Source organism: Ursus arctos, unplaced genomic scaffold, assembly GCF_023065955.2.
Source record: "Ursus arctos isolate Adak ecotype North America unplaced genomic scaffold, UrsArc2.0 scaffold_31, whole genome shotgun sequence".
NCBI classification, from domain to species: domain Eukaryota; kingdom Metazoa; phylum Chordata; class Mammalia; order Carnivora; family Ursidae; genus Ursus; species Ursus arctos.
In genome coordinates, this window is record NW_026622997.1 from 7958248 (window position 1) to 7982435 (window position 24188).

Here is a 24188-nt window from a genome sequence, read left to right on the forward strand (position 1 = left end):
CCAAAATGCAGTTCAGCAAAAGTGGCCGATGGGGAAATGGTTGAGAAATTTCTCTACACTTAAGAAGCTTGAAGTTTAGCAGAGAGAGAATTGGAATTTCAACGTAAAATTGTCAGAACTGAGGGGGCGCAGGAAATCCAGCTGGGTGTTCAGGAAAGAATTCCGGAGAGGAGTGCTGGGGAGCCACATCTGGAAGCCGGTGAGTGAGCCACGCATGTCTGTATTAGAGTAGGCTCTATAGGTTGTCTATAGGGAGGGAGGGAATCTCAGAGCTGCTCAGCAGGAGACTGTGGGAACACGTTTCTAGAACTGGGCAGGGCTTGAGGTAGGGTAAACTGACTTTCAGCAGGTATCAGAAGGGCCATATTAGGGCACCTGCACTTTATATTTGCAGAAACAGAATTGTAAGATGAGAAATCACAGGGTCAGTTTTCATTTCCAATAATTACTCTCGTCACAGTATGAGGCATAGGTTGGAATTTTTCTTTGTTCCACGGTGCCTCGGACATGGTAGGTGCTCAGGAAATATCTGTTGAATGAAAGATCAGCAAAGAAAGGAAAGAAAAAAATCCTTTTTTATAGGCTTAGTGGGTTTGCGGCAAAAAAAAAAAAAAAAAAAAAAAAAAAGTAGGTTATGGAACTCCCCAGACCGGTGGGGTGGGGGTGGGGAAATGTGACCCAGATGTCACACGCAGCACCTGCTGCAGCTTGGTTTTATTTTGTTTTTAGTACGCTAGTGTTGTACGGGAAAGATTCGTTCTGCCATCTTCAGAGCTAGAATGTGTTAAAACTCTACCGACAACGTTCTAGAGCCTTGCTCCTCACAGGATGGTCTGGCGGCGGCAGCATCCCCAGCGTGCTGGTTGGAAATGTAGAATCGCCAGCCGCACCCCACCCAACTGAGTCAGAATCTGCATGTTAATGAGTCCCCTGCAAAAAGAAGAGTAGGCAGTTTCACGTTGGAGGTGCCAGTCTGGATGCAGAAGCTGCGTCCTACTGGAGGAGTCATCAGGAGAACCTGGGAGGTGCAAAGAGCTAGGAATCCCCTTTTCCACCGTTCTCTGCTTGGGCTAAAAGCAGGACCAACAGGAATCCATGGTTTTTGCCCCAAACCCTAGCAATCCCACATGGTTCAACCTCGGACTTGGTTTGTTTTTTGTTTTTTGGTTTTTTGGCGTATGAAAATTTATTGCTGTCATGTGTGCACCATCAAACTTATGCTCTTGGTCTTTTCATCTTGCCTTTTATGGGGCCAAAAGAGAGACATTGGCTACTTTGACATTCTTAATGTCCCCAGGAATGTCACTGACAGCATGACTTTTCCAACCAAATCCAGCAACCAGAACTTGCTCATTTTCTTCGATAAAATTCGAACAACCATCATTGGGTACAAAGGCTTTGTTTTTATTTTTGTTTTTTTTGGCATTGTTAATCAGCTGGACCCTGACATACTTCCTGATGGCAGAATTTGGCTGTTTGGCTTCAACCCCTACTTTTCCCAACACAATTCCCTTTGCAAGGGAAGCGCCTCCCAAAGGGTTGGCCTTGAGGGCTGTGTCCAAATGGGCTTTCTTGTACTATTTATAATGCCACTTCTGATCTCGACTGTGGCTACGGAGCTTCCTCGCAGTACGAAGACCGCCATACTTGCCCGTCCTGCCAGCACCACAGGCCTGAGCAAGAGAGCTCGACCTCATGCTTTGGGAGTGCACAGAACGAGTCTCATGTGTCCATGACTTCTCCAGGCTCAGTTACCGTGCGTGCGTGTGCACGCGCGCGCGCGTGGCGTCACCATCCTCCTGCTCTCTGACCTGAGCGCCGGCCATGCCTTTTGAGGAGACCGGCAGGAGGCTTGCCCAGAAGGACACTCTGTTTAAGAGATGGCAGTTTTCCTGCACCGTCTTTAATGCTATCCAGACTCGTGCCCACAGTCAGTAATGACATCGAGCTCTGCTATGCAGCAGGCGCTGTTCTAGGTGCTGCATGTGCATTTAATTGTACGGAATGCGCCTAATGACAGTTCCTGTTTTACAGATGCAGAAACTAAAACCCAGAGAGGTTATGTAACTTGCCAAGTCCCACAGTTTGTAATCAGAATGATGCCTGATTATCATTAGAGCTGCTTGACACTCTAGTGGACAGAAGCTTTGGCAAAAGAGCTTTTTCACTTACTGCTGGACCTAGGAGCTAAAAGCTAGAGAAACCACTAAGAAGGAACTAGGGACTTAGTGAATGGTTTAAAAATGAGTTAAAACCAGGACACGAAAAGAATCTGGTTATCCATGCCCCTGCGGGGTAGATGTGTTCCCAGGAACGAAAGTGCTCCACTTAAGTCCCCATAAGCATAGCGTGATCAGTTCCAAACTCCAGCCCGTGCCACTGGGGATGAATGGAGGGATCTGACGAAAGATTAATTATCATGAACAATCCAGCGGCTGTGTGCGTGGGAGGCTGGATAGCACCGGGAGAAATGGGGAGAAGAATACCAGGCCAGGGTTACAGAGCTCAAGGATTTATTCAAGAAGGTTTAAAACCCCAAAGAGAAATGCTGACTGTCCAAAGGGAAGTGTCTTCATCACCAGCTGCTCAGGGAAACTTGAGGGAACAAAACGGAAACTCTGGGAGGCCCCAGGCCAGAGTCTTACTTCAGGCTGTGCCCAGAAGTGAGAGAGAAACAAAGCCAGTACCTAGGGGAACAGAGGGCTCCATCCCAGGTCCACTTGACCCAAATGACTGAGTCTCTCTACTCGGTGCCCAACCCAGGCAGGGTTGAAGTAAGGAAGCCAAGCTGCAAGACAATCAAGTTAGGACAAGAATCTTGTGGCTCGGGGGTGCCTGGGTGGCTCAGTCGGTTAAGCGTCTGACTGTTGATTTCAGCTCAGGTCATGTTCTCAGGGTCCTGGGATTGAGCCCCGCATCAGGCTCCACACTCAGCACGGAGTCAACTGGAGATTATCTCTCTCCCTCTCTCTGCCCCTCCCCCCATGCTCTCTCTCTCTCTAAAAAAAGAATCCTGTAGCTTGTAAGTCCTTTGCTTCCAAGCTTTACAGTTTCTAGTTTCTAATTTCTTTGATGAAGGTTCTAAGCTCATCTTATGGAACTATCATGCAAAGGGGCACCCCACCTGGTGAGGAATTGAGGGGTGTCAGTGAACCCCTAGATTGCAGGAGCAGTGGTGATCCAGCAGTGACTTGCCTGAAGGCCTGGGCAGGGAAGCTGGCATAGGGACAGCAGGGTCCCCAGAAGGGCCAGAGTGAGGAGCAGCTGGGAAGGCTGCTAGTCCCTTCCCTCCTGGACTGAATTCTCTTCCTCTTCCTCCTCTTATAGTCAACTGCTTCAGGCTGTGTTTATCTTTAGCAGGCTCCCCTTTCTGGAAGGTCATTACTGGGGTTCATGGAGAGAAGGCCTTCTTCAGCGCACTTCCTCCTTTCTCCCACCTCCTGCCTGGCCTCGTGGGGTGCTTCTGAGCTTCTGGTTCTGTAGGAAGCGATAGCATCACAGACCAAGAAAATACTGCAAAAAATAACCACATCTTCTATGTTTTTAAAGAAATTTCTAGTTGAAACCTTGCATAATTGAATACAGGACTCAACACTTAAAAAAAAACCACACCCATTCTTATGAATAGAAGTGAGACACACACATTGGTACTGTATAATGAAGATCTGCCCACAAAGACTGCTCTGGGTGAAAGCCGGGTAGATGGCAGCCTGCCCTCCGCCTGTGCCAGCGCACACATCAACCCATTGGCTTTATGAGCAGATCCAAACAAAGGGGCTTGATTGTGTGAAATGCCAGCCTGGCTCCTCCACCAACCCGAGAGCCTGCCCAGGTGGTGGGGTGGTGTTGGGCCGGGGGCGAACATCGCAGCTCAGGAGAGCAGGACTGCTCAGTACAGGACTCCTCTTCCAGCAGAAGAAGGGAAAGCTATAATCTGCTGTGTCTCCCACGAAGAGAACGAGATAGGACCTACAGCAAGCAGCAGCCATCCTGTCTTCCTCCCAGAGAACTGCCAACTTTGCCAGGGGAAGAGGAAAACAGATGAAAGGAATAGGAGGCCGGGCTGACGGCGGGGGGAAGCATGCAGCTCTGTAGCACTAATTACCTTGCTCGGGTTCTTTAATAACACGGCTTGGCTTTTTCAAAGCCACTGTTTAAATCAGTCCACCCTCCTACAGAAACCCTGATTCCTATTATTAGGTGGATCACATTAGACTTTCGAGTTTGGGGGGATGTAAGTGTTGCTTCTTTATGAAAATTGCCCTGGTTTCAAACCAATAAGAATTAGCTGATGTCATCTCTGTGTTTCCATAGCATCTATTTTTTCTTTTCTTTTCTTTTTTTTTTTTTTAGTTTCAGAGGTAGAATTTAGTGATTCATCAGTTGCATATAACACCCAGTGCTCATGACAACAAGTGCCCTCCTTAATGCCCATCACCCAGTTACCCCATCCTCCCCCCAGCAACCCTCAGTTTGTTTCCTGGAGTTAAGCATCTCTTATGATTTGCCTCCTTCTTTGCTTTCATCTTATTTTATTTTTCCTTCCTTTCCCTTATGTTTATCTGTTTTGTTTCTTAAATTCCACATATGAATGAGATCATATGGTATTTGTCTTTCTCTGATGGACTTATTTCACTTAGCATAATACCCTCTAGTCCCATCCACATCCTTATAAATGGCAAGATTTCATTCTTTTTGATGGCTGAGTAGTATTCCATTGTGTATATAGACCTCCTCTTCTTTATCCAGCCAACTATATCCGGGCTCTTCCCATATCTTGGCTACTGTGGACACCGCTCTTATTTCCCAGCATCTTTGCAGCAGTGACCACAGCCTGGCTGTACTTAATTGTGCTTATATTTGCCTTCCTGGCTAACTTGGAAACTCCGTGAAGGCTAGAGTTTGTTTATTCACATTTGTGATTTTTAGCACAGCATTGTGCATAGTGGGTACCCGATAAACATTTGTCGAAGTAAATGAGTAATGAAATAGAAACATGACAGTCAGAACTACAAGACTTTAGAAATGACTGGATCCTAGGCGATCTGGAAGATCATGGCGATGGGACCATAGGTTTGAATCTGCCCTTACTGGCCCCCATCAGAAAACAGACCAAGAAGCTAACTAAATGAACTCTCAAATTAAAAAATCAAAGTTCCCTTTCAGAACAAGCCTTACGGTGAGTGAAAACCGCTGGAAGTGGACTCCATGATACAGAGGACAGGATTAATAGCCGCCAAGGAAGAAGAAGAACGCCAGTAAAAATGAAGGAGGGAGCATTGAAGCTCTCTAAGGTAGGGTGGTTTCTGAAAACAACAGAAGGGGGAGCTATAGAGCCACGCAGCTCTTAGAGCTATCCTGGCCTTTCTCTTACTCCTAAAACCACAATAAAACTCGTTTCACATAAACATGGGCAACAGAAAAGGATCATGATCAAATCCATATAATCAAATTCAATAAAATCAAGAAGAATTAGAAGCGGAATAATGCCTCTGCAGATGACGACAGTACGCCAGAAAGACAACAGATACAAACTGGTGAAAACCATAACCTAAAATTTCAAATTAGCTAAAAAAAAGAAGAAAAAGTCAAGCAAAGGATCACAAATACGAAAGGAAAAATACATTAAAATTAGAAAAACTCTGAAATGAGATTCTTGGAGAAAAGAAATATTTGTAAATAAGTGAAAGAAATGAGGGACGCCTGGGTGGCTCAGTTGGTTAAGCGTCTGCCTTCAGCTCAGGTCATGGTCCTAGGGTCTTGGGATCGAGCCCGGGGTTGGGTCCGGCTCCTTGCTCAGCGGGGAGCCTGTTTTTCCCTCTGTCTGCAGCTCCCCCCTGCTTGTGCTGGCTCTCTCTGTCTCTCTAAAAAATAAATAAATAAAATCTTCAAAAAAAATAAGTGAAAGAACTGAGAAAAAGGATAAAAATAAAGAAAAAAAATCTAAACGAACTCCAAATAAAAAGGAATACAGGGGCAAGTAAACAGGACAGATACAAAGAGAGTTAGTAGATAGAAGGAAAGAAAACACATTTTAATCAAAAGAAAATGAAGAGAGAAATTCTACTTCTGGCTGAGATGGAGTGGAAAGGGTTGGATCTATCTTCCTGACCACAGTAACTAAAAAAAGTGGGCAAAATATATGAAACAATCGTTCCCAGGACATTGGACACAGGCAATGCATGACAATGACCCCTGAAGAAAGGGAAACACACAAAGTTAGCTAATGATTGCCCCAACAGATTTGGAGGCTGCAGTGCAGGGAGGGGCACCCACACCGGCTTGGTAGACGCACTGAGTTGAGCAGGGAGAAAGCAGAATTCAGAGAAACCAAGTCAGAGGATCTACAAGGCATAACATAGACGTGGGAGGAACTTCACCGAGAGAGCTCTGGAGATCTGCAGAGAGGCCCTCTCTAGTGTTGGGCTGAGAACTGATATGCACGTGCAAAATTAGAAATTACTCGAGAATAGGGAAGGAACAACTGGAAAGCAGCAGACCAAACAATTCCTTGAGCTCACACAGGGCTAGGAATGATTTGTGTTCCTGTTGACTGGAATGGAAATGCCTCAAGGGCATTGACTTAATAGTGGGATTAAATTATCCCTAGACCAAAGATTACTCTGGACCTGCCCTAGTAAAGCTTAAAAGCAAGCTTTGAAAAGATCCAACCTATTCCAAGTAATGTCATTGTCTGCCAGAATGAAGTCCAACCACATTTAAAGGACTACAACCTATCCAGCACTCAACAGCATAAAACTCACAATGTCTGCCATTCAATCAAAAGTTACAAAGAAGCAGGAGAATACGGCCCATAACCATGAAGAAAATCAATCATAGAAATAGATGAGAAATGACAAAGACGATGAAGACAAGGGCCATAAAGCAGCTGGTATAAACATGTTCCACTCATTCAAGAAGGTAGAGGAAAGCGTGGACACAAAGAAGGAAATGGGCTCGATCCTAGGACCCTGGGATCATGACCTGAGGAGAAGTCAGACGCTTAACCGACTGAGCCACCCAGGTGCCCCAAGAAATGGAAAATTTTTAAAAGGCAAAAATAGAACTAGAAATTAAAAATATAATATCTGAGATGAAAAATCCTTGTATGAAATTAGCAGCAGATTAGACCTGCGGAAAAGGTCAATGAATGGAAGGACAGCTGTCAACACTGGAGCACAGAGAGAAAAGTCTGAACAAAAGGTGAACAGATCCGGGGCACCTGAGTGGCATGGTCGGTTAAACATCAGACTCTTGGTTTCGGCTCAGGTCCTGATCTCAGCATGATGAGATCGAGCCCCGCCTTGGGCTCCACACTCAGTGAGCAATCAGCTTGAGATTCTCTCTCCCTCTGCCTCTCCAGCTCCTGCTCTCTCTCTGCAAAACAAATCGCTAAATTACAAAAACAACAACCATGAACAGATCATCAATACACTATGAGACGATGTCAAGAAATCTAAAATAAATGTCATCGGAATCCCAGAATACAGTGGGGGATGGAAGAATATTTGAAGAAATTAAATGGAAAATTGTATGATTTTGATGAAATCTGTAAGCTCACAGATTCAGGAAGTTCAATGAATCCTAGCAGAGTAAAACCCCAAGTAGAGTAGGAAACCATACCCAAGGCACATCATATTAAAGATGTTAAATGGTGACAGATGGTAACCACACATGAGTGGTGAGCATTGCCTAATATATAGAAGTGTCGAATCACTATGTTGTGCACCTGAAACTAATATAATATTGTATGTCAACTATTCTTAAATAATAAAATTTTTTAAAGAAAGAAAAAAGGAGGGACACCTGGGTGGCTCAGTCAGTTAAGCTGTCTGCCTTCAGCTCAGGTCATGATCCCAGGGTGCTGGGATCGAGTCCCCGAGTCGCGCTCCTTGCTCAGCGGGGAGCCTGCTTCTTCTTCTGCCTGCCGCTCCCCCTGCTATGCTCTCTTGCTCTCTCTCTCTGTCAAATAAATAAAGTCTTTAAAAAAGATAAAAAATAAAAACAATTTTTAAAGAAGAAAAAAGGGATCGTCTAAATAAAAGCAGTTAGACATAAAATAGAACATTACATGCAGGAAAAAAGTTGAACATCAGTAGTGACTGCTTATACCACACAAGCCTGGAGACAACAGAACGGCATCTTTAAAGTGCTGGCAGAAAACAAGTCGTCTATGTAAAATTCTATGTCCAGCAAAAATATCTGTCAAAAATGAGGCAGAATAAAGACTTTTTCAGCTAAACAAAAGCTGAGATTCGTGCCAGTATATCTGTGCTAAAAAACTTGTTAGAGGTAGTTTTTCAGGTTGAAGGAAATGTGATCCCCCCAAACAGATGAAGAGACCTGAGTTGTAAATATGCGGATAAATATGTTCTCCTTAGTTTTTTCCCCCCTTAGGAAGCACGCTGCTGTAAGAATCTCAGCCTGCACACAAAGTGAGACAGTATTATTTGATGGTAGATGATGGTAATTAAAGATTTATCTTAGCTGGGGCACTTGGGTGGCTCAGTCCTTAAGCATCTGCCTTCGGCTCAGGGCATGATCCCGGAGTCCTGGGATAGAGCCCCACATCCGGCTCCTCCGTTGGGAAGCCTGCTTCTTCCTCTCCCACTCCCCCTGCTGTGTTCCTGCTCTCGCTAGCTGTCTCTCTCTCTGTCAAATAAATAAATAAAATCTTTAAAAAAAAAAGATTTATCTTAGAAACCCCAGAGTGACCACTAGAAACATACACACAACTAAACCAATAGTGGAGATAAAAATGGAATAAAAAACCCCACCCGTAATAGAGAACCAATGAACAATAGCCAAAACTGAAGTTGAAAATGTCAGGATGGAAACTGACATTGCCTGGCTCCTAGAACTGGGCTTTTAGTGTATCAACAATGCAAGGAATGTGCCCCCTGAGGCATCAGAGTGAAGAAAGGTTTCTGAGAAAAGTGGAACCTTAGCATAACTCTAAGAGCTGAAAAGCATTTGGGAAGAGACGTAAAATAAGATATTCTTGGGTGGAAGAGTGGTATATGCAATGATGAAGGTAGGAGAAGAGGAAGTACAACATTTTTTAGTTGGAGAAATTAATACAAGGAAGCATTCATGCAGAAAGTAACAAGAGAATATTGGAAAGTAATGAGAGGTAAAGAGGTTGGCCACATGGTTCAGGGCTTTGAATTTAGACTTGAGCCGGGAGCGGGGGCAAGATGGAGCCTCTAAAGGTTTGCTTGTCCCTGAATCAGGCACGCGTCCTCAGCTGCCGCTCTGGATACCCCTTTCTAATGAGCTAGAATCCCTATTTTGGTGCTGGATTGCAAATCTCCTGCACCTTGGAGTCAGAAATCCCCAGGGTTTATATCCAGGTCCTCCACTTAGAGCTGACTGATCTGGGGGCAAATTACTTAATCTAAGCCTGAATTGTTTTCGAAACTCTCTGTTCCCTAGAAGATGAGACTGCCATTCACATGGTAGTCAATCAGTACCCCCCCCCCCCCCCCCCGCCCACATTACTGATTCAGGGATGGGAACGCAACCCAGGTCTGGCCAGTCTGGGTTCTTTTCTCTGGGTCTCTAGCAATAGGGTGCTAGGAGCCTAAAGTCATTACTATGTGGGGAGAGGCTGCCAAAGAATAAAGCCAAAGCAGAAGAGTGCAGAGCCCAGGGAGCAAAAAGGAGAAAGTTCTGATACCGTATTTAGAGGCTCTAGGTGTAGTCATGGTAGAACTTGAAAGATCTGCCCCTGGACTTTTTGATTAAATGATTCAATAATTTCCCAAACTTACCCTTTTATAAGCAAAATTTTAAATGCTTTTGGGCATAGTCAAAATCACCTAAACTAGGGGTGCCTGGGTAACTCAGTCGGTTAAGCGTCCAACTCTTGATTTCCGCTCAGGTCCTGATCTCAGGGTTGTGAGATCGAGCCCTGCCTCGGGCTCCATGCTCAGTGGGGAGTCTGCTTAGGATTCTGTCTCTCCCTCTTCCTCTGCCCCTCCCTGCACACGCTTCCTCTCTCTCTCTCTCAAATAAATAAATCTTTTAAAAAAATAAAAAAAAGAAAGAAAGAAAAAGAAAAAGAATGCCTAAAAGCACTTAAACTGTATAGTTTGTGTAGGATGAAATGAGATAAATGAGAAACAGCACACGTTCGATTAATACTGGCCATTATCATTTTCTTATCATTATATATACCTTAATGACATTGAAAACTCTGAACAAGTAGATATTAAGAACTCGATGTTATAGAAGGATTTAGAGAAGGGAGGTAACTTGTTAAGTTCCCAAAGTTAATAAATAACATAATTGAGCTAACTCTCTATTCTACACTATGGTCTCTGCAGTTACATTCCTAGAACCTAGCAGGCACTTGGTAAACGTTGATTCCTTTCCTCTTTCCGGCACATGAGATCCTAAAATCATGCCAATCTACCCAGAGATCTAAAGGAAAGCAGAACCTGGGAAGCTTCTTCTCTAGCTCTGGCATAGGTATAGTTTGCATTAACTTTGAATATCTTACCTACTTAATGCTTGACTCTTCCTGTCTTAACCTCTAAAAGTTCATCCCTCTCAGCTGACCTCCCAGATTCCCAGCTACTTCTGGATGCGGGCATCCCGCAGAGTCCCTGGCATGGCTGGCCCTCTGGCCCTTTGACTGCATTAGTCACTGACACCTACCAATATCTTCCTGAGCAGGTGTGCCCCATAATTTCCTGCACGTGTCCCATGTGATCCCACAGCTGCTTCTGCCTGGAGTGCTCCCTGGTGCCCTCTCCTCCCACCCAATTCGTCAAAGTAGTCTTGGTTCTTTCTCCTCAGTGATCAGGTTTGTGAGTCCCAGTGAAGTATATTCACACACACACACACAAATCCTATTGCTTTAGCTGATAAACGTTCATGATCAGTCCAACCTAACATGAACATTTCATTATAAGTCACTGAAAGGAATTTCTCTAGAAGTCATGGACATGTGCTGTCATCAGCTGATTACAAGTTAGAAACGCTGAAAAGTAAGTAAACATTTTGATTCAGAAATTTGAATCAAGGGGCGCCTGGGTGGTTCAGTCGTTAAGCGTCAGCCTTCGGCTCAGGGCGTGATCCCGGCATTCGGGGATCGAGCCCCACATCAGGCTCCTCTGCTGGGAGCCTGCTTCTTCCTTTCCCACTCCCCTGCTCGTGTTCCCTCTCTCGCTGGCTGTCTCTGTCAAATAAATAAATAAAATCTTTAAAAAAAAAAAAAAGAAAGACATTTGAATCAAGAAGTCTTTCAGTCTTCAGCTTTCTGTTTTAGAAAATGAGGACTCTTAGCTTCATGAAGCTCTTTGCAGACTCATGTCTACGGAGAGCACTGGAAGAGGACTAGAAAGATCTGGGTCAATGTCACTTCTTAGCCACTCTTTAATTATGGAAGAATCTACCAGTTTCCTATCCAGTGTCCATTCTCCACTTCTTCCTTCCTAACAGAACCTCTAAATGGTTGGGGGGCTGGATAATGCGTCCACTTAAAAGCCTACTTTGTGCAGCCTTCCCTGTAGAAAAAGAAATACAAGTAGAAGTCACTGGGGGTACTCCTGACATGATCTTTAAAGTGGCTTACTCAGCTGGAAGGTACATTTTTACCCTTCCTCGTCCCCTCTTCCTTGCTTAGAATCCAGGTATCATGGCCAGAGCTGCAAAGGCTGGAACGGGAGGTTAAAAGCCTGTGACAATGATCAGCAGAGCAGAAAGAAGATACTGTGGGGCCACAGGGCCTAGACTGTGTGTCTCCAGCCTTTTTTAAGTGAGAGGAAAAAAATAATTCAAAGTCATTGTTGCTAGAAGCCAAATATCAGCCCTAACTGATACAGTGACCTGGGAACATTGCTAGATAAGCCATGAAGCTTCGTTTCCTCGTATGTAAACTGATGGAGTCATGTTAGATGCCTATAGTCCCCTCCACTTCTATAACTACAATTTTAAGACTCTCTATGGGTGTCCAAGTACAAAAGCCAGGCCCTGCCTGATCTCTAGTCTCTCTTGGCCTTCCAGGCAAATTCAAAAACATTTACATCCTTAGGTGGAAGTCAAAATGATTATGAACATGGAGTTACCACCACGTGACCCAACAATTCCACTCTTAGATATATATCCAGGAGAAATGGAAACATACACAGGCAAACTTGTACGTGAATGTTCGTAGCAGCATTATTCTTAATAGCTAAAAAGTGGAGACAACCTAAGTGTCCACCAATTAATGAATGGATAAACGAATGTGGCATATCCATATAATGGAATAGTCTTCATCCATAAACAGGAACAAAGTACTGAAACAGGCTACAACATGAATGACCCTTGGAAACATTATGCTAAGTAAAAAAAAAAAAAATCCAGACACAGAAGACCACATCTTTTTCCATTTATATGAAATGTCCAGAATAGGCAAATGCATAGTGACAGAAAGATTCGTGGTTGCCAGAGTTGCGGGAGAGTGGCTAGGGAGGGACTGCCAGTGGGCATAGGGTTGTGTTTTGGGTGATGAAAATGTTCTGCCATTATAGAGTGGTAACAGTTGCACAACTCCGTGAATGTTCTAGCGCTCATTCACTTGTGCTCTTCTGCGTGGTGAATTTTATGGCACGTAAATTCTACCTCAGTTAAAAGAAAAAGGAAATAGAGCTATGAAACATTTTGAGTGAACTAGACTGCACCCAATAAGCCTCTCTGGGGACCTGTCGGCAAGCCTGCCTCAAGAAAAACATGAGGGAAGTGGCGCCTGGGTAGTTCGGTTAGTTGTGTCTGATTCTTGATTTCAGCTCAGGTTGTGATCTTAGGATGGTGAGATGGAGCCCCGTGTTGGGTCTTGCACTCAGCAGGGAGTCTGCTTGGGATACTCTCTTCCTCTCCCTCTGCCCTTCCTCCACCCCAGCGCTCGCTCTCTCTCAAAACCAAATCAAACCAAAAACATGAGGAATAGGATGGGTAGGAAAAAGCCTCTAAGAAACAAAGGTATGAATGAGTCAGTTTTCAAGTAAATAGCTCAACTTTGAGGTATATTTTAAAAAGCATGACTACACAATAGAATATCTCTTAAACAATGGGAAGAAATTAGCATTATAGTACTTGTCAAATAGCTTTGTCTAGTATGTGTCACATCTTAATTAACATGGGGATGTGTAAAAGGTAGCACTGCAAAGTGCTATTTCCTACTCATTAACTTCCTACTCATTTTCACAATAACTATGCCCCGATAGAATATTCTTGCAACCATGATTACATTAGGACATTGTGTATGTGGTGTTTTCAAAAGCAGGAAATTCCGCATTATCTGTCAAACAGTGACCCCACTAGAGACAAAAGCCCTTCAGCACTTCATCTGTGCCCAACCCATCCAGGGAGGTTGAGCAGGGAGGTGACAAGGGACATCTTTGGGTTTTTTCTGGAAGCCAGGAAATTTCTCTTTCTCTTCATGTGGGAAACATGGACCTAAGAGATGCAGGTACATAACAGGACCTGAGAGATGTGGCTGTAGAGAAAAGAACACAAAGTCTAAGATCTGGTTTGTATAGAAAACATTCAGTGATCTTAGGTAAGTCTCTGAGCCTCAATCTCTTTCCTTTCAAAATAAGGAGGTCAAACTAGATGATCTCTTAAGGTTACTTTTGTTGCAAATTTCCATTAATCTAGCATACGTGTGATGAAATGGGAAATCCAACATAGTCTAAGATCATCTCTGGGGCTGGTAGAGAGGTGCAGGCAAATTTGGAACATATGAGGTTCCTGCTCCTTCTAGACTCTTTGGAGGACCTCAAGGTAACTCCAGCTCCTCCTCCCTCATTCCGATCTTTGACTCCTGCATCACATCCCAGTAGGTGTTGTAATTTGGATACTGTGTCTGCCTCGAAGTGAATATCCTCTTGGTGGCACATCGGGGAGTGATAGAACATTTCCTCTGTAGAGGGTTGAAAGTACACACACACACACACACACACACACACACACACACTCACACACACTCACACACACACCCCCCACCATCCCCACCATCCCCACCACCATGACCATCACCACCACTCCAAATTCCGTCACACGATGGTAATGTAACAAAGGAAACTACGAGTTTCAAAAAAGTATCTTTTAATCCAAGTGTTAGTCTGCATTTTCTTGCTTTTGAACTGTTTTCCTGAGTCTGCATTTGGCGTCTTCTTGTACAGCTGTGCTTTTAAAGCTTTGCCGCAGAGCTTCTGCTTGACCGGTCGGTCTGGCACCCACTGTCCCAATCCTGCCGAAGCTCTAGCAGTGTGCAGACGTGGACCTGCTGCCAGGCTAGCAGTCTGGCCTGCTGGGTGCCCGCCTGTCCGCTTCTCACAAGGTGGGCAAGAGAAGCAGGATACTTACAGTATGCCAAGAAGCACCTGGCAGCAATCCCTGTCTTCTCCAAAGTTACCGGTCATGTGTCTGACAGGTTGTGGGGAATGCATGGCCAAGGATCCAGGGGGCCCTGGCGACGGACCCAGTGTTCAGGGTATTTAAAACCAACGTGACCCTTCAATTAAGTTGTCCGAAGCTTTATACCAGCTCAGCAGGAATGGCCCCCGCCAGTTCACTGTTAAATATAGAAAACTGAAGAAGTCACTGACTCTGATCCATTTGACCTTACTCATCACCAGGTCTAGTTTTTATAACATATGTTTGTCAACTGCTGCTCTTTTCCATTTCGGAGACCATGTTCACACTACGTAGATACTGTTCACCCTTTTCCTTAGAACTGTCTTCATGTGTATTTCAGCCTCTTTAATGTGGAAATCCCTTATCCACCCCTCAACTTTTCTCTTCCTCCTGCTTTTAAAAAACATTTATGTAGTAGAACCAACTAGAATGAAATAAATACAGGGTCAGATTTAAATTAATATTTTTCCTAATTTTGCATTTGTCTAAAAATTAGAAAAATCATAAGCCTACAGTTATTTTTTTTTCTTCCTATAGGGGTATGTAAATAAATGTACATTTGTTTATAACTTAATATTCCACTTCTGTTCCCCAAATGAGAAACTGGCCCAATATCTAAGGTGGAACACGCACAATTTGGCAGAAAATCTCCACAGAGAAATTTGCAGGATAGCTGTTCTCATATACACAATGATATATGCACGAAATTATTCATTGTGGCACTGTGAGAAAAAAGCATAAACAGCTTACATGGCCATTGGTAGGGAACCCATGAAATAAAGTATGGCAGGATTACATAATGGCTACTGTGTATCCATTTCAAGGAGGCAAGCTCTGTATTTTAAACATACTGTTCAGTGAGGAAAAGAGGCAGCAGAACAGTGTTACTATCATCATAAAACGTGTGAAGAAAGAAAAAAAGGGAATAATCTACATCTGTTTGAAGTTATATGGAATATTTCTGCAAGGACGCAGGAGAGGTAACAGTGATAAGAATGGCTGCCCTCCAGGGAGGAAAACTGTAGCAAGGAACATAGGAGGAAGAGACTTCCTTTCCACTCTCTATTCTTCAAAATTGTGGGCTGTATTCATGTAGTAATTATTCAAAAAAAAATTTTTTTTTTGGTAGAGGAAGCAAAGACATAGTTGGATTTCTACACAAAAGTACACTTAGTCTGCTTTCAAGGAGGCATCCTTGCAACTAATAAAATATTTAAAGGCATTTACGAATTCACATTGATGTCACATCTTATACTGGGTATGATTGTGGTTGGTTCAATTTTATCACACCGACAGAGTAAATTCATTTGGACTTTTACCTATCCCTTACCTTTTGTAGAGGAAGAATTTAATATAATGTGTTCTGAGCGTTAACAGGCAAAGCCATAATAAAGAAGCCAATAAAGAGAAGGAGACAGAAGAGAGGACACCATTAGGACACAAACGTTTATGTGATTTTAGCCATTACAACAGTAGTTCAGAAATATCTCAAATGTTACACTGATGTCATCAATATTACAAAATGAAAAAAAAAAATGACAGGCAACAGTGAAGAGCACCAGAGAACCAGCGCACACACCTAGAGAAGACCATGCTTCTTTCCTTCAACTGCCAAGAGATTTTCACCACTAAGCCCCCCTCCCCCGTGCTTTCCTTCTGGACTTTCCCTAACCTGCTTTCAATCGTGACTTTAAGCCTCATCCTCGCCCTCCTCCTCCTCGAACTCCCCCTGTTCGTCGGCCGTGGCGTCCTGGTACTGCTGGTACTCGGACACCAGGTCGTTCATGTTGCTCTCGGCCTCGGTGAACTCCATCTCATCCATGCCCTCGCCCGTGTACCAGTGCAGGAAGGCCTTGCGCCGGAACATGGCGGTGAACTGCTCCGAGATGCGCTTGAACAGCTCCTGGATGGCCGTGCTGTTGCCGATGAAGGTGGCCGACATCTTGAGGCCGCGCGGCGGGATGTCGCACACGGCCGTCTTCACGTTGTTGGGGATCCACTCGACGAAGTAGCTGCTGTTCTTGTTCTGCACGTTCAGCATCTGCTCGTCCACCTCCTTCATGGACATGCGGCCGCGGAAGATGGCGGCCACCGTCAGGTAGCGGCCGTGGCGCGGGTCGCAGGCGGCCATCATGTTCTTGGAGTCGAACATCTGCTGCGTGAGCTCGGGCACCGTGAGCGCGCGGTACTGCTGGCTGCCGCGGCTGGTGAGCGGCGCGAAGCCGGGCATGAAGAAGTGCAGGCGCGGGAAGGGCACCATGTTCACGGCCAGCTTGCGCAGGTCGGCGTTCAGCTGGCCCGGGAAGCGCAGGCAGGTGGTGACGCCGCTCATGGTGGCCGACACCAGGTGGTTGAGGTCTCCGTACGTGGGGGTGGTCAGTTTCAGGGTGCGGAAGCAGATGTCGTACAGGGCTTCGTTGTCGATGCAGTAGGTTTCATCCGTGTTCTCCACCAGCTGGTGCACGGACAGGGTGGCGTTGTAGGGCTCGACCACCGTGTCGGACACCTTGGGCGAGGGCATGACGCTGAAGGTGTTCATGATGCGGTCTGGGTACTCCTCCCGGATCTTGCTGATGAGCAGCGTGCCCATGCCGGACCCCGTGCCGCCCCCCAGCGAGTGGGTCAGCTGGAAGCCCTGCAGACAGTCACAGCTTTCTGACTCCTTCCTCACCACGTCCAGGACTGAGTCCACCAGTTCGGCTCCCTCAGTGTAGTGGCCCTTTGCCCAGTTGTTTCCTGCACCACTCTGGCCTGCCAGAGGGAGAGACTTCATAAGTCACTGATGACTGGATTAAATTCTTTTTTTACCTTAAAGCCCTTAATATAGATCAATGAGTCAGTGTTCAGATAAGATTATCTCACATTACCACCAAAATGGCCAGACATGAAAATGTTTGGTTATGGATATAATTATAAACAAAGAAGGCTAGGAATACCTGGCTATTAAAGGTTGAAAGGCAAATTTGTTTTAACTTATATTAAGACTGAATGGGCACACAACGGGGTGTTCTTCATATAGTACTTTCCTACCCCTTCCTTTCCTACCCTGAGCTGTACAGTGTCAAATAGCCTTCCATGCCATCAGCCATGTCAGTCACTCACCAAATACGAAGTTGTCTGGCCTGAAAATCTGGCCGAATGGTCCAGACCTGACGGAGTCCATGGTGCCCGGCTCCAGATCCACCAGGATAGCCCGAGGTACGTATTTGTTACCTGCAGGGAACACAGCTGGACTTAGGCGTGCAGGCAGAGAGCTCTAAAGAGAAAGGCTGTTTCCCCCTTTTGCAGGCACTACTGTTGTCCCCAAACAAAGGACACAGAACTGATCAGATTCTCAAAGGCTTTGGCCATGAACCACCCACTAAAATCCTGCATGAAAGAGTGGGAATCCTAAATCCACTAGTCCACTCTCCCCTGGGGCCACACTCCTGGAGTTAGTCCTGGGGACAGGAGAGTAAAAAAAAAAAAAAAAAATGAAGGGGAGGGGGGAACGGTAAGGCAATTACCAGTGGCTTCATTGTAGTACACATTGATTCTCTCCAGCTGCAAATCGCTGTCTCCATGGTAACTGCCAGTGGGGTCGATTCCATGCTCATCACTGATGACCTCCCAGAACTAAGACACAGAAAAAGTTTGCATTTAGCCATGCCTGACCCCTCAAGAGATCGAGCCTCACAACGAAAGCCCTCGACTCAGTTCCAAAAACCCAAACTTTCAGGTAGCGTGACCTGGCTCAGCCGCAAGGCTTGCATTTCGTAGGGTCCGAAAGTTGAAATTGGGCGTTTCCCCGCCGAACAGCTGCGGGCAGCAGGAGGCGGGGGTCTCTCGGGGTGGCGGGGCGGAGGGGGGGAGGCTAGAGCAGCAAGCCGCGGGCTCGCGCCGCCGCGGAGTTCGCGCTCAGAGTCGCAGCTGCGGGCAGCGGCGGGAGGCGGGCGCACAGGGACTCCAGGAGGGGCGGAGGGGGTGGGCAGGGGAGCAGGACCGGAGGGAACTGAAGGAGGGTGGTTTGACATTCAAAGCACGTCCAGAGACGGCAAGACAATCACTCTCCTCCCCTCCCCCACAGCTCAACTGGGGTTCTAGCGGATAAAACCACTGCTCCCGGTGTCACGGCCCCTCCCGTAAACGCGCGCTCACAGCCCCGCGGACACACCCGCGCCTTCTCCAGGCAAGCTTGCCTGGCCAAGTGAGGAGCAGGGAGAAAGCAGGGACCGAGGAGCGGCCGGGATTCCAAATGAGTTACAGCAAAAATGAAAGCAAGGTTCCTCCCCCCCCGCCCCCCCCCCCCCCCGCCAAGTCGCCTCCGAGCCCACGCCCCACACTGCCACACAAAGCTGCCGGGAAGGTCTGTGCTTGGGGAGCCCCGGGCCTGCTCATGTCAAGGCTGGCGCGGAGGAACTCCGAAGGGCTTCAGGCCGGGGGACCCCAACCCCCCGACCCCTCCCCTCCCGGCGCGCCCACCTTGGCGCCGATCTGGTTGCCGCACTGGCCCGCCTGGATGTGCACGATCTCACGCATGGTGCTAGCTAGCTTCTTCTGGCACTGGTCGGCGTCTGGTCAGTCTGTCCGTCCTCCCTTAAACACCCACTGCGGGGTCACCGGGAACGCGCTCGGGAACCGACTGGCTGAGAGCGCCGGCCCCGCGGACTCAGCCTTTTATGCAAGGAGGGTGGGGCGGTCCGCGTAGGCCGCGCCCCCAGCCCAAGCCCCCCAGTCCCCTTCGCGCTAGAGCTCTCCAGGCCCCGCTGACGTAATGCTCTGAGCCCCAAGGACCATCCTGGGGGCTGGACATTGGGCCCGCAGCCAATCAGCACAGGCTTGCGGACCGGGCGAAGAGTGGGGGTTTGGGGTAGTAGGGTGGAGGCATGGGCATTGTCTAGGACTTGGGGCGGGGGGAGGTGGAAGAGCTGGGGACTGAGAATTGGGGGTAGGTGAAGGCACTGAGGGTAGGAGGATGGGAGGGTGGCGAAGCGAGGGCGACTCCAGTGGCAGGCCGGTGGTGGGGGGAGAGCTGGCACCGGAGAGCAGGGAGACTGGAGCAGGTGGAGAGGCCCTTAGGTGCGCTGTGCTCCGGGTGCGGGCAGGTGGAAGGGTAGAGGGTGGCGTAGGTTGCACAGCCAGCGCTGATTGAGGCGCCTGCTCCGCCAAAGGCCAGAGACCCCTAAGCTACCCGCCCCTCGTGAGACCACTGCCTCTCTCCCCAACCCTAGAAGCCAAGGACTGTCCAGCGGCCGAAACTTGGTCACACAGAGCCTTGGGGGGACAGGCGAGCCCAGGAGAAAATCGTGTGTGATCAGGCTGTTGGGGTCTGAAGAGCCGTGACCCTGGACCCCAAAGCCCAGGAGCCCCAGGGAGCCCCCCGCCCTGCCCCCTGCATCCGCCTGCTCTCTTTTGTCTGTAAAGGGCTTCTTGCTGTCTCTCACTGAGGTTGCTGCATCCAGGGGTGGGGCAACCTCCGCGTCCTCTCTAGCCCCAGCCGACTCTCTCCAAGAGTCCCCAGCTCCCCTCACCTCGCGGGCTGGCTTTTTGTTCTTTGGGAGTGGATGGGGTGGGTGTGGCTGTCGGCGCACAGGTACTGTCCAGCGGTCAGAACGAGGGTGGGGTCCGGGGGGCGGGGCTGCGGTAGAACAAAGGGCTCACAAATGTGTGGGATACCTCCCACAGCTGAGTTTTTAAAAATCACATCCCCAGCGCTCTCCCTCTCTGGGTTTGCTTCATCTATTGTCCAGTAAGGAAATGGGTTCCGCGGGTGATCATCGCCCACTGCACGGCTAACACTCTTATCTTTCATCAGGTGCTGGACCCTGCGGCGGCCACAAGGTCCCCAACCTTCGTGCTGCTGATGGGGGTGAGGGACACGCCTAAAAACTGCGGCACAGCGAGGGAGAAGCCACCCGAGACCCTGATGCGCACAGAGCGCGTGCGCAGACTCGGAGCCCTGACACTTTCAAATCCACAGTTTCTAGGTGGTCGAAGGAGATGATCTCTTTGTTACTTTTCGTGTGTATGTGTGGGGGTGGAGGGTGGGGAGAGGATGCTCAACCTGCTTGCGTTTAAGGGTGGGAGCGGAAAGGGTGGCTGAAATGTTCGCTACAGACCTGGAACCAGGCCCCTGCAATTCCAGGGGTGAAGCGCCCCTTCCGCTCTCGACACGGGACGGGTCGTCTGAGCGGTGACGTGACCCCCTTTCATCCTCTGGCGAGAGGGGCCGAATGACCCGGGTTCCCGTGGGGGAGCGGAGCCTGCAGCTGTTGAGTGAGACCCTCCCAGAACTATCAGCAAGCTGTCACCGCCTTTCTTTCCCGCTGGGAGGTGGAAGGGGGGCTTTCAACTCAATTCCAGTGCACAAAGAGAAACCGAGAGAACAAAAGCCCAGCCTCCCCCAAACACCCATGGCTCCCAGACTGAACCTTCGGGGCAGAATTCCCCAGACGCGGCTTCCCTTCTTGGGGTTAGGATGGGGTCGGGCGAGAGGCAGAGGAGCAGAAGGTCCGCCCACATGCCCCACTTGAGGGTTCCAAAGACCCAAGACCCCGAGTTTCTAATCCAGCTCCTACGGACGCAGAAACGTCGAGGGTGAACGATTCCCAAGGTCCCGCGGCAAGTTAAAAACAGGACTCAGGCTGCAATCCCGTCTTCCAGGCGCCCCAGCTCTCGGTGAAGGTGACCACGTTCAGGCCGAAAGAGCTGTGGCTGGTGTCAGCACCCGGACCCGGAGATGCCGGCTCCGGTGGGAGCGAGCCGTGCGGGAAGGCCCCCAGCTGGGGCTGCACCCGCGCTCTGTGTAGACGCGCGCCCAGCAGTGAGGGCCTGGCTGCCAGCGCCAAGGGGCCCTGGAGCGTTGCGCCCCAGGGGATCCGCTCCAGGCCGGGAAATTTGAGCCCGCCGCCAGCCTTCCTCACCTAACCGTTTATTTTCTCAGCTTCGGTTTCAGAGCCAGATTTCCGCAGAGTATCGGGTGAAAACGCGAGTTCGAGATTATGTGGATAATAGAGCCCTTTCCTCTCAGGTTTATTTTAGGGGGAAAGGCTTGGGAAAGGGTGAAGCTGGAACTCACTCTTTTGAAAGCCCGGATGCCCTCCCTTTCATACATCTGCGGGTACTGTCGCCCACCCCAGCCTCTGCGGAGCTGGCACTCTTCTTAAGGGCTTTACGCCTCTCCATGCTCCCCCCTCCCAATTTGGATTATACTGCGGCATATTTTTATTTTCGTAAGAAGCTGATTTTGTGTCGGAAGCCTGAACGTTGATGACAGCCAAATCTTTCCCCGCTCATTCCGTTTATCTGCTAATCCTTATCATCCTTTCTCCGTACAGCTCCTGGGGAGAGGCTGGTAAGGGGCCTCCAAAGCATAAATGGGTTGGGCCTCAGATAGGTCCTCTAGCATTTCTTTCTTTCTTTCTTTCTTTCTTTCTTTCTTTCTTTCTTTCTTTCTTTCTTTCACACAGTTCTTCTCCACCTAGGTCATTGTATATCAGACGTGAAGGGTGTCAGGACAACATATTTCACCATCACTTACAGGCTATTAGCTTTAATGATGTACCAATATCTCTAAATTTTCCCTTCCCCAGACAGTTGTAAAAATAACGCAGCATAAAATAAAATCCAACATTTATTTTATGCATAACAGATTGGGTGGTTGAGGTGAGATACCCCTGAAGCTAGTAAAGTTGCATATGCTCTCACAATATTCAGAGTATTTTCAATGGCAAATTCTCAAGTGATTTTACATTACATTACATTTACGATTACACACAGTCATTATTTTAATTAATTGAAGTCTGATAAGTAGCACTGTACTGCTGATTTGGTAGTAAATTTTTAAAGCATTGTTTTCTTCAAGCAAGGTTTTTTGTTTTTTAACACACTTACTGAAATTACAAGACATCTAGCTTTCGGTTTTCCCTGCTGCCTGCCCGCATTCCCCACTTCATACACAGCCCCAATCCCGGGTAGCCTGACAGCCTACTCCGCCGCTAGCCGCACGCGGTTTCCTAGGCAACCGACACTTGGCCAATGAATGAAGAGAAATTGAAAGAGACTGCAAATCCATCATTATTTCCTTTTTTTACTCTTCTCAATACTCTCCAGCTAGAAATATTGGAAAGCTACCAATCCCAACAACGACGTAAAGGAGTCGAAGGCCCAGGAAGGAGGCGCAACCCCATGGTGTGACCGTGGCGAGGAGGTGGTGCCCGGGCTTCCTGGGCCCACCAAGACCTCTGCTTTCTCAGATTTGTCACTCTTTCTGTTGCTATCCCACTGTCCTCCCCCTTCCTCTCCCAGGCGTTCCCCTCCCCCGACGAGAAGCCAGCAGCTCCCCGCAGAGCTGCCCTGGTGCTTTTTTAGTCCAAGTGTTGCCGGGCTGCCCTTCCGAGGTCGTGGGGCTCCGAGGGGACCAGCTGGCCCAGGCAACAGAAGACTAGAATGGGCAGGGAAAATTCTGAGTTCGTGAGTGCAGGGCAGTGCGGAAATATTTACTTTTGCTGCTCGGTAAGGCCGGTTGTTTTCCCGTTGCCTGCGTTCGAATTTGGATTAAAATGGCCTCAGTCCAGGCGGAGAGTGCTGAGCTTTCGCCGAAAGAGATTTGCCTTCTTTGTCATACAAATGGGCAGAGGGAGTAGAACCCAGGCTTTCCAAGGCACCGCCTCCCTTTTATAAGCAGCCTCTCCTCCCCCACAGTATCCGTGATCTGTAAGATCCTTGGCCGGGGGCGGGGGGGCAGCCAGAGAAGGCTCGCTCTGCGAATCCTAAGTAAATGGCACTTCTCCATACAGAGCCAGACCATGTAGGGAACAGAAACACAGGAGTAGAAGTACTCTGAATGGGAACATTACAAAATGCTAACGTTGACAGGGTGCCTCTTGCAAGGTGCGGCTGGTGAAATCAACAAATTTATAAATTGATCCTTTATGAAATGAATTGAGTCCACATGCACGGATAGGCTTCTGGAGCCATTCTCAGCGGCAGATGGCTGTGGAGTAGCATGATTGCAGGTCTGCCACCCCACCTGAGAGGCTGTTCTACCAACCGCTGCTGCCCAGGAAGGTCTAGGCAGCTCCCCATTGCTCTTCTACTTCTGCCCCTAGACCTTTGCTTGCCTTGTAAATAAAATTAGAACTGTGTATTGAGGGGCATCTGGGTGACTCTGTTGGTGAAGCCTCCCATGCTTGATCTCAGCTCAGGTCTTGGTCTCAGGGTCCTGAGTTCAATCCCTGTGTTCTGCTCCACATTGAGCTTGGAGACCACTTAAAAAAACAAACAAACAAACAAACAAACAAACAAAAAAACAAAAAAACAACTAAACAGTGGTGCCTGAGTGGCTTGCTCAGTGAAACCTCTGTCTTCAGCTCAGGTCGTGATTTCAGGGTCCTGATATCTAGCCCCACATCAGGCTCCCTGCTCAGCAAAGACTGCTTCTCCCTCTCTCTCTGACCCTTCTCCCCACTTGTTCTTTGTCTCTCACTCTAAAAGAAACAAAAAACAAAAAACCTGTGTATTTGGATAGATAGACAGATACACACATAGCTATGGTAACACCCTTTGTCTCTTGGATTTAGATGTCTGGTGGATATTAACTGTCTTCGCTGAAGAAAGAAACGGGTCAGCTTCTGAACAGGAACTCTTAAGGACTTGACGTGCCCAGCCTACTTTTGAGTGCCACCACACATCCGTGGTACATTTTCAAGAAAACAATGCGTTAAGGGAACCTCCGGGGAAACTCACTACCTCTTTCAAAATAACCCCGTAGAGAGGAAATTTATTAAAAGATACTGTTT

The 24188-nt window shown here is 47.8% G+C and overlaps 1 protein-coding gene and 1 pseudogene across 2 annotated transcripts in view; both read right to left on the reverse strand.

The window, feature by feature from the left end:
* Window positions 1-19043, reverse strand: part of TUBB2A (tubulin beta 2A class IIa) — a 41893-nt gene extending 22850 nt beyond the window's left edge. Inside the window, exons 1-4 of one of the 2 annotated variants that reach the window (XM_026511393.4) lie at window positions 18871-19043; window positions 17916-18024; window positions 17512-17622; window positions 15848-17160 (exon numbers count right to left, since the gene is read on the reverse strand). In XM_026511393.4, coding sequence (XP_026367178.1) covers window positions 16100-17160; window positions 17512-17622; window positions 17916-18024; window positions 18871-18927 — 1338 coding nt within the window. In that variant the 5' untranslated portion in view covers window positions 18928-19043 and the 3' untranslated portion in view covers window positions 15848-16099. Of the gene's footprint in view, window positions 1-15847; window positions 17161-17511; window positions 17623-17915; window positions 18025-18870 lie in introns of those variants that run through there. The other variant, XM_057304841.1, reaches the window with a different exon arrangement.
* On the reverse strand, window positions 1216-1697 carry LOC113264401 (40S ribosomal protein S23-like; annotated as a pseudogene).
* Window positions 19044-24188: the final 5145 nt, after the last annotated feature.